This window comes from Halyomorpha halys, unplaced genomic scaffold, assembly GCF_000696795.3.
Source record: "Halyomorpha halys isolate HHAL.00 unplaced genomic scaffold, Hhal_1.1 Scaffold1083.1, whole genome shotgun sequence".
Classification (NCBI taxonomy): Eukaryota; Metazoa; Arthropoda; class Insecta; order Hemiptera; family Pentatomidae; genus Halyomorpha; species Halyomorpha halys.
This window is the reverse complement of record NW_027113377.1, coordinates 189,413-202,983: the sequence shown is the minus strand read 5'-3', so window position 1 is coordinate 202,983 and position 13,571 is coordinate 189,413. Positions and strand designations below refer to the sequence as shown.

Here is a 13,571-nt window from a genome sequence, read left to right as displayed (position 1 = left end):
TACTTTTTTAGCATATGTTTTATGATCAAGCTAGTAGTAAGGAATCAGGTCCCAAAATGAATACAGATAAAAAATATATACAGGGTGTTTCAGGGTTAAGTGGCCAAACTGAAAACATGAACTAAGGACCTCAAAACAAGAAAAAAATTTCCTCTGAAGATATGTCAGCAAACGCTTTGTTTAGGCTAGATTTTCATTGTTATGAATTATTTATGTTATATAAAACCTATTTATTTGTTCTAACTACTTTATTAATTAAATGTAAACATTAACATTCATATTAAATGTTGTTCAAAGTGAAGGTATGTCCGCAAACGCTTTGTTTAGGAGATGGATTAGATAGAATACTAACATGGCTTTTTATCCCTAACTGTATTAAAACTATTGGCAACATAAGGATTAATATTATTTGGAATTAGCATTGGCAACTAAGTTTGTAGGCTTTCGCAGAGTACTCATCATTATGCCTTAAATTTTTACTAACGGCGAATATGCCAATATGGTTTTTGTTTATGGTTTTTGCAATGGTAATGCTAATGTTTGGCTACTTAACCCGGAAATATCCTGTATATATGGTTAGTAGCAGAAATGGCTACGATTTTGGTGATATAGATAGAGGGAAATACATTAGAAGAGGTTTAAGTATTTTAGAGCTGTGGTTCAAAACCAGTGGACTGTGGACCAATCGAGGGCCGGAAACACATTTTTTTGACCATTTACTGTTATAACTATTGTATTAATATTTTTGAGTGCTAGGTGAAAGGTTTTAACTGGTAAATGCAAAATAAAAGTGACTCGTAATGGACTTTTGTAGATTGAAATTAATTAATTGATACAAAAAAGTATTGCTCTCCTAAAATTATTTGAATTATTAAATAGTAACGTACACCCGAGTAGAAATACTGCTTAAAATTTTTATATCTGCACCATGTGTACTTTTCCTATTTCTTTTTGACAATGAACAACACAACAACGGCTAGGAGGATAGTGAGAAGAGAAGGGATGGAAAAATTGTAAAGGCAGTTGCTACAAATGTTCCTTGGTGATCTCTTAGTTGATGTGCGACTACTAGAGTGTTAAAGAGTGGCAGTATATCCTCAAGGAGAGATTGGTACCTTTTCTGCCATAATTTTTTTTTAATTATTTATTTAATGTAATTTACAACTGTACAAAATAATACAATAGGTAAATATGTTGTATGTTTCATATAAACTTGAAAATCTTGGGAAGGAACCACCCATTGGTGGTACTTCAAACATTAATTTAAATTAGAAGGTCCCATGGCAATCTTCTTTTCAGATGACTCGGAGAATTATCAGGAATTGTTAAGAATGAAAGATTAAGAATTAATGGGTTAGGATGGTAGGATGGGGTTGGAATGAAAAGACGCATATCTGCAACGAATGGGATGTTAAGGTCTTTGTGAATGAGTTTATTTGTGACGTAATAAGGAGCATCAAGGATTTTACGTAAGATTTTGAATAGTAACGATTGGATGCGGGAAGAATTTGATGGAGCCCCAGAGCTCAATTCCATATGTCCAAATTGGTCTGATTTCCATAATTTAAAATTGTAAATTTTTAAAACCAATTAACATCGTCTGACTAATAAAGAATGAAATTACATGAAAGGGGAACTAATACAGAATGAAATTAATAAAACTGCTCTATTGATGAAGTTTTTATTGGTACCATAAAATTATTACACAACATTTCATGGTAAAATTTTAGACTGCGCTTTGTAAAGAATATTTCAAATTTCACACCAAGCTTTAAAACTCCATACAGATTTTATTTTATTGAATAATCATTTTAAGATGTTAATACAACAATCTAAAGGCTTGGGGCTAATTGAAACGAAAATAAACAAAATATTTTTGTGCTTTTTAAAAAAACTCACATAAAAATAAAATTTAAAAAATGCCTTAGGCAAAAATATATCATGTATAAATAAGGAAGACAGTCAGTTTTCTGTGTTCATAATACAATTATTTGTACAAAAAAATATCTTCCTATAAATACAAACAAATTAACAATCACACTTTTTTGAGCATTATATTAAAAATCTTATATACAATATATAATAATAAAAAACAAACAAAAAAGCAATATATTTAATATAATATAAAACTAAGAACAGCAAAAATATTACATTTATATATTTATAATTTTTATATTTTCTAAGGCGTACTGAAAAAAAAAAAAAAATGTTAGGAGGAAGGAATGTTAAGTGTTTCTATTTAATCCATAATTAATAATAATTTTAAAAGAAAAAGAATATGACACCAGTACAAATGGATTATTGTAAAAAATAAATACATCTGACATAAATGTGTACAACCAAAAATATTTCTACCAGAAAAAATAGTATATCTACAGCAAAATGATTTTAATTACAATTTCAGTCAAAGAAAATGTAATCATATTTAATGCAGTTACACTTCAAGTGTGCTATTTGCTCCTTAGCAAACAATGAAAACTTTTTTATATAGCGCAAGCCACACCGTATGGTGCTAGCTATGCTTTCTCTTCAGCAGAATTCTTGTCACTTTCTTCATCGCTATAGTCTTCATCATGATTGTGAGTCAGTGAGCGAGGAGTGACCGGCCTCAGGTGAGGTATCTGGTTATTGATTCGATCTTGCTCCTGTTGAAAAAAAACAAGTACCTGTAAAAAATTTATCAGAGACTTTTAAATTAAAAGTTTGCAACATAAAGTTATCATAAATGTTGTATGGATTATTTTTTGTCACACTTCTGTGTCTAAGCTATTTGAGGACAAAAAGGTGAAAAGATTCATAATTAAAAATTGTTAATCATAAATAATAGGCAAAGCAGATAAAAATAGAACAAGAAATAATCTAGAAGCAATACATGTCACAAAAAGCATGTAGTAAACTTATAGAACAAGAGCCCAAAAGGAGAAAAAAGGCAGTTATTTCACCCAATTTTTGATTACTTAATTGAAAACTAGGTATAATTACTAGTCAAAATTGATGAGTCAGCCAAGTATAGGTAGAGGGAATAAGAAATGGCGGCTGTTTAAAAATTTACAATCTTTACAACTACCAACAACAATAGAAAATCTGAGAGCATCATTTAAAGAAGAGTAAATTTGCTAAAATGTAAGCCCTAATAGAGGCATGTACGTTCAATAGTTCTCGAGATATAGCTTTTTAAAAAGTAACATTTCATAAAAATGTTGTATCAAAGATCAGTAGTTAGTAAATTTATTTTGAAAAATCTTTATCTCAAAAACCATTTGACGCACAGATGTCTATTAGCACTCAAATTAAAGCTAGTTTAATGAGCTATAAAGTAGTTTATGATGTTTATTTTCGTAGTAGGAATTGATTTATAGTTGATATATAAGAAGATGGTCAGGGTTCCGGTCAAAAGAGAAACAAAAATAGTTTACAACTATTTATTTTTGTTTCACTTTTGACTGCAACCCTGACCATCTTCTTATATATCAATTTTTACGGTCAACTATGTATACATATATATGATTTATAGTTGTTTGGACAAATTTTCATTTGCCAAAATTAAAACTACTTTATAGTAAGTTAAATTTCCTTTATATTTTGGGTGTTGGCAGACATATGTGCGCCTTATGGGTCTAGAGATAGATTGATAACCGTATTTTTTTCTTCCCGGCTCTTGTACTATTAAAACAGATGTGAGAAGAGTACGGCACACAATGTACGGATATAATTAGTAAAATAGATTTCAAGAAATCAATTGACAATATTAACAAAAAGATAAACAAAAATAGAACCAAGTAAACACTAGCTAATACAAAATAAGCTAGAGGGGTTCAGTACATACATGAATATAGATGGTTCATTACATAATGAATAAAGCAATATGCGGTGTTAAAGGTAATTAACAATAACATTTAAATATGAGAAGAAGATAATTCAGGGTGTGGTTAGAGAAGAATACAATAAGTAAACTTATTTATTAGTGCTAACGTGTCAGCCAGAATTTAAATGCTTCATCAGTGCGACTTGGTCACTTGGCTTTAAAACCTTCGAGTTTTTACTTATTTGATTTACCCCGCACCAATCATCTCCTTATACATATAATCCTGTTGTGCGACAATCGATGTTTACATGAAACATCGAGGCAGGTTTTGGTTTTGGTAATTCACTCGTTATTTGGGCGCGATTGTGAAATGATGTTTCCAGGATGAGGAGGTCCTCTTGAAAGAAGAGGACAACCAAGAGTCACCCAAGAAGAAAACGGGACTCTGAGTTTGGATTGCCTGGTGAGAGGACGTCTGTTGGCTGAAAGCGGGAAAGATTGGAAGCCATAGTTGTGAGAGAGACATAGCTTTTTGGAAGGACTGGAAGCCATTTTTGACAGTAGGACATAGCGTTATAGAAAAGAAGATATCAAGAATCATCACAAGAAGATTATGAAATTGGTTAGTTTTGTTATTCCTAAATTTCAATACATGTGTAAAATAGATATTAATTTAATTAAGTGTTAATAGTAAAAGTATCTGTTTCTAATTGCCAAGAAACCCGCCCTGAGATTAAGAGTCTATTATATTATAAAATTTAAATAAAATTCTATTATCTATTTATATTAAAGTTTTTAATTTGAACCCAAGCTATCTTTAAGATATCAGAAATTGAGTTAAAAAAAAATATATAAAATTCCATTCAATTTTTTTTTAAATTATTACAATATACATGTATTTTTTAAAAGCAATTCTTTCATATTCATCAATATCTAATTATAAGCACACCCCCAAAATCTAAATGTCATAAGCATACCCTAATCTTATCTACTCAAGAATACCTCCTTCTATTAAATAATAACTGGCTTAAAAATATTCTAAAAGATAAAAATTTTATAATAATTTCCATTCCAAATGTATTACCTTTTTGGCCTCTTTCTCCTTATTAGCCTTTTCGTCTTCCAAAATATTATAAGTCCTTGATCTAGATATCATTGGGCTTTCCATGACGAACCTCTGTTCATGAGCAACAGTAGATTCATGCGGCATCTATGATGAAAACAACCATCAATAAGTAATCAAAATTATTTCATAAGCCAACTATTTATGAAAAATAAAAAAAATACTTAAAATAAGATACAAATTATTTTTTTTTTTTATATGATATTTTATCAATTGTTATGGAGAAAACAATTTTATTTTTAAGTTTCAACGGAACTCATGTTCTAGACAAATGTAGTCACTAAAAGTTTAACCATAATCTGATCATTTTTAGTATTTATTTATTTTAATTTTTTTTTATGACCCCTTCCTGGTCATTTCTAACATAAAGGGGGAAGGGAGAGGGAGGAGGTCAAGTTTTTATTTTGTGGGACTGCCACAAAATTGCCGCTGCAGTCAAACTTTAACTCACTCGGCTACAAATAGCCCTATTGTAGTTTGTTCTGAGTATATTTGTCAACCTTTACTCTAGTACTAAGAATTTATGCCTTTCTGGAAAATTATTCTCGGTATTCCACAGATGGATTTGGGTTAAACTTTCAGAATAAGGGTTGTTTTTGTGCCTCAGGTATCGATTTGGATAGTTCTTTACTCTAGGAAAACTCCGATTTAAACTGAATAAATGAACATAAAATGAACTAATTAATTTCAGACAAATTTCATTCTAAAAACATTTTTTTTTTAAATAAATAATTCTCTATAGAATATTTTGCTTTCAATTTTATGTTCTCCCATCATTTCTGCTAAAATATGAATTTAAATCTATAAAGACTATTAGAACATTAGTGAAACAGAGGAAGAATTTATTTTTCTGTTTTGAACTTTTCTAATTATTATTAATTAATCTGTGAGTTGAGAAACCACATAATTCACTTTTTGGAATAGTTAAAATTTGGCAGGTTTCCTTTCTGTTGAGACAGACATGAGTTATGGGAGTATAACTATAGAAGTCTGACACATTTTCATTGTTATACAATCGTTGTAAGTTATCATTTAGTCGAGTTAGCCCACAAAGTAAGTTACTCCATGGATTTTCCTTTTTACTGGTGTAGTGAAGCCTGGTCTAGTTGAAAATCTGTATATGAATTGATTTTGTATTAGAGAAGTGTATTTCAGGATTCTTAACTATTTCTTCCACTCTTCATTTTTTTTTTTTTTTACTTTTTATGGTGGTTTTATGTAAGTAAAAACGGTCTATGTCTAAGAAATATAAAAAGAATCACTTACCAGCATAGCAGGAGCTCGGAACATATAACTGAACGGATAATAGATTAGATTCAGAAAGGTGGCAGCATACAAATCAGCATAACGGACAACCTGGGAGGAGAAGAATGTCTGCCTGGAACCAGATCTGAAGAGCGAACCCATCATACCGTAGGCCAGATCCATTTTGTGGGTAACTTCTCTGATACTAGCTCTCAAGTTAGAAATATCTGGTTTCTCCTTTGTACTGGAGTCAAGATTCCTGGCAAATATCGTAATAGAAATAAATCGATGAAATACTTTTTAATAAAAATTAATATTGGAAAATCGATGGTAATTGATTATAGGAAAATGGTCTATGTGGTGTTCAAGATAGGTAGAAAAATAACAGAAAAACTATTTATTAGAAACCAAAGTTTCGCACCACTTTGTAGGGCTTCATCAAACAACCAGTTCGTTTCTGAAACTACCAGGATTCAGCCATGCAAACATTTTTTACTAATAAATAGTTTTTATGTTATTTTTGGACCTTTATTGACCGCCACCCAGATCATCTTCCTTCAATTGACAAAAATTAACCACAAATAAAATATATATAATATTAAATTTCATTTGTAATTTTTGTTTATTTAATTGCTACAAAAATTTAGTTCGGATGTTCTAGACTTCCAACATTGATTCAATAGTGTTCAGGAGCTGCACATACAGATAAAACTACACCTACACTATATTAAAAAGTAACTATTTTTTTTTTAAATTTTCTATATTTTTTAATAAAAAAAAAAAAAAGGAAATTCTTGTTGCCTCAAGGTGCATTAAAAACCTGGTGCAGAGTTTATCCCCATCAAGCTCATTCCCCAGAGATTAACTGAACACACTTTAAGAAATAATGCCCTACGTTGTTGTTGTTGTCTGGGGCTTTGGGGCGTAAAACCCTGAGGTCATCAACGCCCATTTTTCATACTTTATAGTTCTGTTTCATTTATATTTATAATTCTATTTCACTTTATTTTTCTCTTTATATAATTTAGAAAAAAAATTTAAATAATTACTTCTTTTGGTATTTTTTATTACGTATAACAGATTTTCTGGCTTAAATCTTATTCAAAAGGCCATTCCTTTTTAAGAAAACTGGAAAAGACTATTTCCATATTCTTCTGGTCATCATTCAGAGCATCCGATACACTCGGTCCTACTCCCAATCTACTCAAGTTCGCAGAATAAAAATGACATTTCTCAAATATGTGGCTGATTGATAATACACTGTTGCAATATTGACATTTTGGCAGTGGCTGCTTACTGATCAGATATCTATGAGTTAAACTTGTATGACCTATTCTCAATCTGGCAATAGCTACCTCCTCCCTGCGATTGAAACGGTTTGATGTGGTCCATGGTTTAGTAGTTTTTTTGATAGTTTTTAGTTTTTATAATTTTTATTATTTTTTATAGTTTTTAGTTTACTGGCCTATGTAATGAAACGAAAAAAATAATTGCATTCTAGAAATATTTCCCCTATGTTTAAATAAATGGTTCATACATTAGGATTAATTATCTGGCAAACAATTAGAAAGTTTCAGGTATACAGATTAAAATTACATTAAAACATTAGATTAAATTACAATTTATAATGGTAATAAATATATGGCTATAAACATTGTTCACATTGATGCAGAGGTTTGGTTATGTAGTAAGTGAAGGAAGAGGTGTTGTTTAAACGATATAAAAGCTGTTTAAATGATATAAAAGCTTATATCAGAGGGTGAAATAACTAAAAATATCTTTTAAGCTATTTTTTAAAAAATAGTTAAAAAATATTGTGTTTAAAAAAAATCAAGCTGAAAACATTTGCTGTATAATCAACTTTTTTTTAGTGTTTGATCCATTTTTTTCCATATAGATTTCGTAAGTTAATCAGACGAAGTTGGCTATATACCTGTCATTTGTATGAAACAACCAGGTATAATTCAAATTTAACTAAAGCTGTGGGACACTGCTAGCCTTTAATAAAGAAAATTAATTACAAATATAATGAGCATAACAGTTACTTACTTGTATGTTTCACCTAACATAACATCGAGTGCTTGCAATTCTGTGAACAACTGGCATTTATCAGTCCACACATGGAGTTCTTGAACCAATTCAGGTACAATAAGGAATGTCCTCCAGCCTCGTATCTTCTTTGACTTGAGTATGTCGCCAAAAATGTGATCGCCAACGTAAAGAACATCCTTGCCTTTGGCACCAATCAGTTTAGTAAAGACATCACAGGACCCTGAAATAAAAATCAAGAATCTAAAACTGACAAAGAAGACTCATACTCAATACTTTTATAATTTAAAAAAAAAAATGAAAATGAATAAATTGGCACCACAATGCAACTTACCTCCTGAGTAGACTTGTTCTTTATGTAGAGGTCCCGTGTGCGAACCAATACGAAGGGCACCGGTTGTTGTGTTAACCTGCCTCATTAAAGTTCCTTCTCCAAAAAACAGCGGCTTGCTGGCATCAACAACAATCACATCAAAATAAGTTTTCCAATTTCTGTGAGGTTCGTCTGGCTGCAAGAATGAATACAAATAAATAAACCTTGAAGTGATATAGATATATAAATAAATAAGTGGAAGTAATTTTGTCTAATAATTATTAAATTAAAATAAGCATAAAATATTTAAAAAATTAAAACAAGTACCCTGGCACCATGTGGAAAATCAAAAAGGTATGTCATGATTTTATCGGTGAAGCAATAATCTGAGTTAGTGAGAAGAAATACTTTTGCACCGCTATCCCTTATCCTTGTCAGGAACATTGGTAACCTCTCATCTTTTTTAACATATAAGTCTAGGTTCTTGGTTGTCTGTGATTTCAGGTCCCCCTTGAAAAAAAAAAAAATATATATATATATATAATTCATAAAGCTATTATTTCAATGTATATTTTGATGAAGATATTAAAATTGAATTAATTTCTTCTAATATAGGTGATTCTTAAAAAAACAAGCAAACTTAAAAACTACTTGAATCACATGTATAAGTTGTGAGCAAAAAATACTACTAAATGCTGAGTTTTCATATCAATCTTGAAGTTAGTTTCAGTGGTTTCAATCAATAATGTCACAACATATTTCATAATTATAGTAACATATGAGTAATCTCTGATCAATTTTTATTTATAATTAATTCTTCTTTATTGATAATATTTTTTTATTTATCTATTTAACTACATCAAGAGGCCAAATCTTTCAGATTTAACTGCTTAGTTAAGAGAGTTACTTAGTTAAGAGCTAAGAGACTCATAATTAAATAACTCAAATGACCATAATAATAAAAATGTGATAAAATATGCGATTTAAAGAACTTATATGTTCTATGTTAACATTGATTTAAAGAACTTATATGTTCTATGTTAACATTGATTTAAAGAACTTATATGTTCTATGTTAACATTGATTTAAAGAACTTATATGTTCTATGTTAACATTGATTTAAAGAACTTATATGTTCTATGTTAACATTAAGTGTGGACCGATTAGGAGAGCCAACCTAATCAAAGATGACCATGGCAACATACTTATACTTGAAGAAGAAGTGCAAGAAAGGTGGCGGCAATATTTCAAGAGCCTATTGAACCCTAGAGAAACGGAGAATTGTCTGGAAGATCGTGTACAATCACCAGTGGGTATTAATGGTGAAGATTTGGAAGCTATTCCACCCGATGTAGAAGACATCGAAGACATCTTGTCTAAACATAAAAAAAATAAATCACCCAGTAATGATGGACTCCCAGTAGAATTGTTTAAAGCAGGGCATCACCAAGTCGCCAGGGAGCTATAGGACCTGATAGCTCATAGATATGGGAAGAGGAAACCATACCCAAGGAGTGGAATGAGGCGGTAGTAGTGTCTATATATAAGAAGAAGGGGGATTCAACGATATGCAGCAACTATCGAGGGATTAGTTTGCTTAACACTGCATATAAATTTTTTTCCATATCCCTGTATAATAGGCTCTTTCCGTATGTCGAACAGAAACTGGGTGATTATCAAGGTGGGTTCCGGCCCAATAGGTCTACTATTGATCAAATCTTCACCCTGAGGCAAATCTCTGAGAAGATGAAGGAACATCAGCAGACAACTTGGATGCTATTCATATACTTTCGGGCTGCCTATGATACAATCGTAAGGAGCGAGCTCATAGTGGCTATGCGTGAACTGGGGCTTCCTAGTCAACTCACCCGACTAGTAAAATGCACAATGGTGAACACAACCTGCCCAGTAAAATCCTATGGATTATCAGAGCCTTTTGAAGTGGAATGTGGCCTAAGACAGGGTGACCCAATAGCCCCTCTTCTGTTTAATATCACTCTACAAGCAATCATAAATAGAGCAGGAATAAGTCAGGAAGGAACAATATTCACAAAGATGACCCAAGTTCTGGCCTATGCAGACGACGTCGTCATCATCATCATCGGTAGATCCCTGCAGAGCATAGGACTGCTTTCGAAGCAAAAAGGTTGGGGCTGCATATTAATGGGGAAAAACCACGATTATGCTGTTGGGTGAGAAGCCTCTGGACCAGAGGATGAGTCGCCTGGAAATGGGCCCCTATAATTTCGAAGTGGTAAGAAGTTATACTTACCTTGGCTCTATTATCAACGAGAACCAGGATGAAGAAGAAGAAGTTAAAAGCAGAATTGCTGCTGGAAATAGAGCTTATTTCTCCATTGTAAGGCTAATTAAAAGTAGACTTATTAGAAGTACCTCCAAGTTCACCTTGTACAAAACGTTGTTATCGCCAGTCGTCACATACGATGGAGAAACTTGGATGCTAAGTAATAAAAGCATTAACCTGCTAGACAGGTTTGAAAGAGTAATTCTGAGGAGAATCTTAGGGCCCGTATGCGAGAATGGTAATTGGCAAAGAAGGAAAAATGGTGAACTTTTTGGGCTCTATAAGGAATGTAGCATCTCCGCGTTTATAAGAATACAGAGGCTTAAATGGCTTGGCCATGTAATGAGGATGAGAAAGGAAAGAGTGGCACATAAACTGTACAGTTACGTTCCGGATGGTGTGCGGTAACGTGGTAAGCCGAAGGGCCTATGGAGGGATGCTGTGAGGCGGGATCTGCGACAACTGAGGATCCCAGTTACCCTTACAGAAGATAGAGAAAGATGGTTGGCGGCCGTTGAGCAGGCCAAGGGCAGCTTATTGCGCCTCTTGTGCCAGTAAAAGAAGAAGATATGTTCTATGTTATTTAGTCAATTTATTTATTAATAATTAACCTAATTTATAATTAAAATAGGTTTCCTTAGTGTGGTTCTGTTCCTCAAGTTTAAATATTTTTGGCTAAAAATGAACTTAATATTTTGTTCCATTGTAAAATACACAATTAAACAACTCAAATCTATACAGAACATTTTCCCCATAATCACAAAAATATAAACTTTTGAGAAATTGTGACCGGATAATTACTCCTAGATTACCCATATAAAAATTTATTATAATAAAATTAATATAGTAAATATTATAAAAACACTATTTAAAAAAAATAAAAAACTTACTTTGATATGAACCCAATCAACAGCATTCCTTACATCCTGGAAGATAGACTTGAATGACATAAAAAGGTCCCCACATGTGACACCAGTTTTATCTCTGTAAAAAATCAAAAACAAATCAGTAAAAAAGATAATATGTATAACTACAATAATAAATAAAATGAAATATTTATTTTAATGTATATTTTGGTCTTTGTTCGACTAATTAACCAAATTTATATAAACATATATTTTATTTAAGATGAACAAAAAGCTTTTTCATCGTTTCAACTAGCCTATCATCAGTGATATACAATAATTTATTTATTATAAACTATGAATAATATCTGCGAAAATCCTAAAGATTTTTAAATATGAATTTCAACGAGAGACTAATCCTGCCATGAGTGGGCAGGTGAGGTGAGAATTGATTCTTTTGAAAGAATTGTGCTCTTAAATGATTCATCGAGAAGAATCACAATTCACTTCGGTGATTCCCAACACTATCTGAAGTTAGTCAGTTGTCTATTCGGAAGATTCTACCATCTCCTGTAGTTGTTCTATACAACAGAGCAAAAATGCATGTCTGCCAACTGCCAGAGCTATGCAATATATTTGACTGCTAAAATGACTGCTTCATTATCTTTTGTTAAACTGATGTATTCTTCAAAATGTAAAATTTATACTTGTTATTACCACCTCAAGAATATCTAAAATACAAATTTTTATAGCAACAGAAAAATAAAAAAATTTAGTTCGAATTTTCACCTTTTCTGGTTTTTAGAATTTTTTTTTCTAAAACCATAAAAATATGTTAACTTCAACACGAGTCCTCTAACCGACACTAAATTTGGGGAAGTAAGTAGGTTAGTAAACGAAAGTTCTGTGAAGAATGGATCACATCAAATTATTTAAAATAAAAAGTGGAGAAGATGGGGACCCCCTCCCCCAACCATCTTCTTCAATTATTAATCAACATTCAACCATCAATGCCCCATTATTTTATATAAAACATTTCTTTTGTGAAGGTTATTTACCTGATTGTGAGGTAGATACCTGATATTTCATTTTTTTTTTTTTAATGATGAAATGATATGGATATAAACAATAAATATTAACAAGAATAAGTGATATAATAAAAATTGTTTTACAAAATAATAAAACCTAAAGAGAGAGGAGTACCCCGGAACATTGGTATTTTATATATAAATATATAAAAAAAAAGTTTATATTAATAACTAGTACTTGGTAGTTTTATTTTAACATAATTAAAAAAAGGTAATACTCATATTTAGTTTGTTTACATAATTATAATGTAAAATACAGAAATAAAGAACAGCTAATAAATGAGATGCCAGGTCCTTAAAAGAAACAAGTGTTCTTCAAATGCAGTTAAAGCTAGAAAAGGAGCATTTTTTTTGTTTGTTTTTTTAATCGTAAAAGATAAATGGATTAACCTTAACTCATTTGAGGGAGAGCCTTAACGAGGATTGAAACCAATTGTGGAATATGTATACTGCTTTATTTTTATTTAGTGTAGTCATTTTATTTTTTAAAAAATTGCCTGGAAGACCATGTGGTCAGGAAATTGGAAATTTTTTCATTAGAAAGTTCTTTTTCAATGAAATGAAAAAAAAAAAAAGAAAAAAAGAACAGGTTAAAAAGAATCAAATGAAGGATCTATAAGATGGTCAGGGTTGCGGTCAAAAGAGAAACAAAAATAGTTTACAACTATTTATTTTCCGACGTTTTGCCCCACTTTGCAGGGCTAATTATTCTATAAGATACAATAAGGCAATTTAAGCTAGGATAAATATTATGTAAAAATAAAGTGATAAGAAATTACATATAAATAAAAGGAAGGA

At 31.1% G+C, this 13,571-nt stretch overlaps 1 protein-coding gene across 4 annotated transcripts in view; it reads right to left on the bottom strand.

Moving 5' to 3' along the window:
• Positions 1-1,667: 1,667 nt before the first annotated feature.
• Nt5b (5' nucleotidase B) overlaps positions 1,668-13,571 on the bottom strand; it is a 162,434-nt gene continuing 150,530 nt past the window's right edge. For 3 of the 4 annotated variants that reach the window (XM_067050901.1, XM_067050903.1, XM_067050900.1), the window contains exons 6-12: positions 11,731-11,824; positions 8,863-9,045; positions 8,557-8,731; positions 8,223-8,445; positions 6,195-6,432; positions 4,890-5,015; positions 1,668-2,666 (exon numbers count right to left, since the gene is read on the bottom strand). In XM_067050901.1, the coding sequence (XP_066907002.1) occupies positions 2,517-2,666; positions 4,890-5,015; positions 6,195-6,432; positions 8,223-8,445; positions 8,557-8,731; positions 8,863-9,045; positions 11,731-11,824 (1,189 nt within the window). In that variant the 3' untranslated portion in view covers positions 1,668-2,516. The remainder of the gene's footprint in view (positions 2,667-4,889; positions 5,016-6,194; positions 6,433-8,222; positions 8,446-8,556; positions 8,732-8,862; positions 9,046-11,730; positions 11,825-13,571) is intronic. The other variant, XM_067050902.1, reaches the window with a different exon arrangement.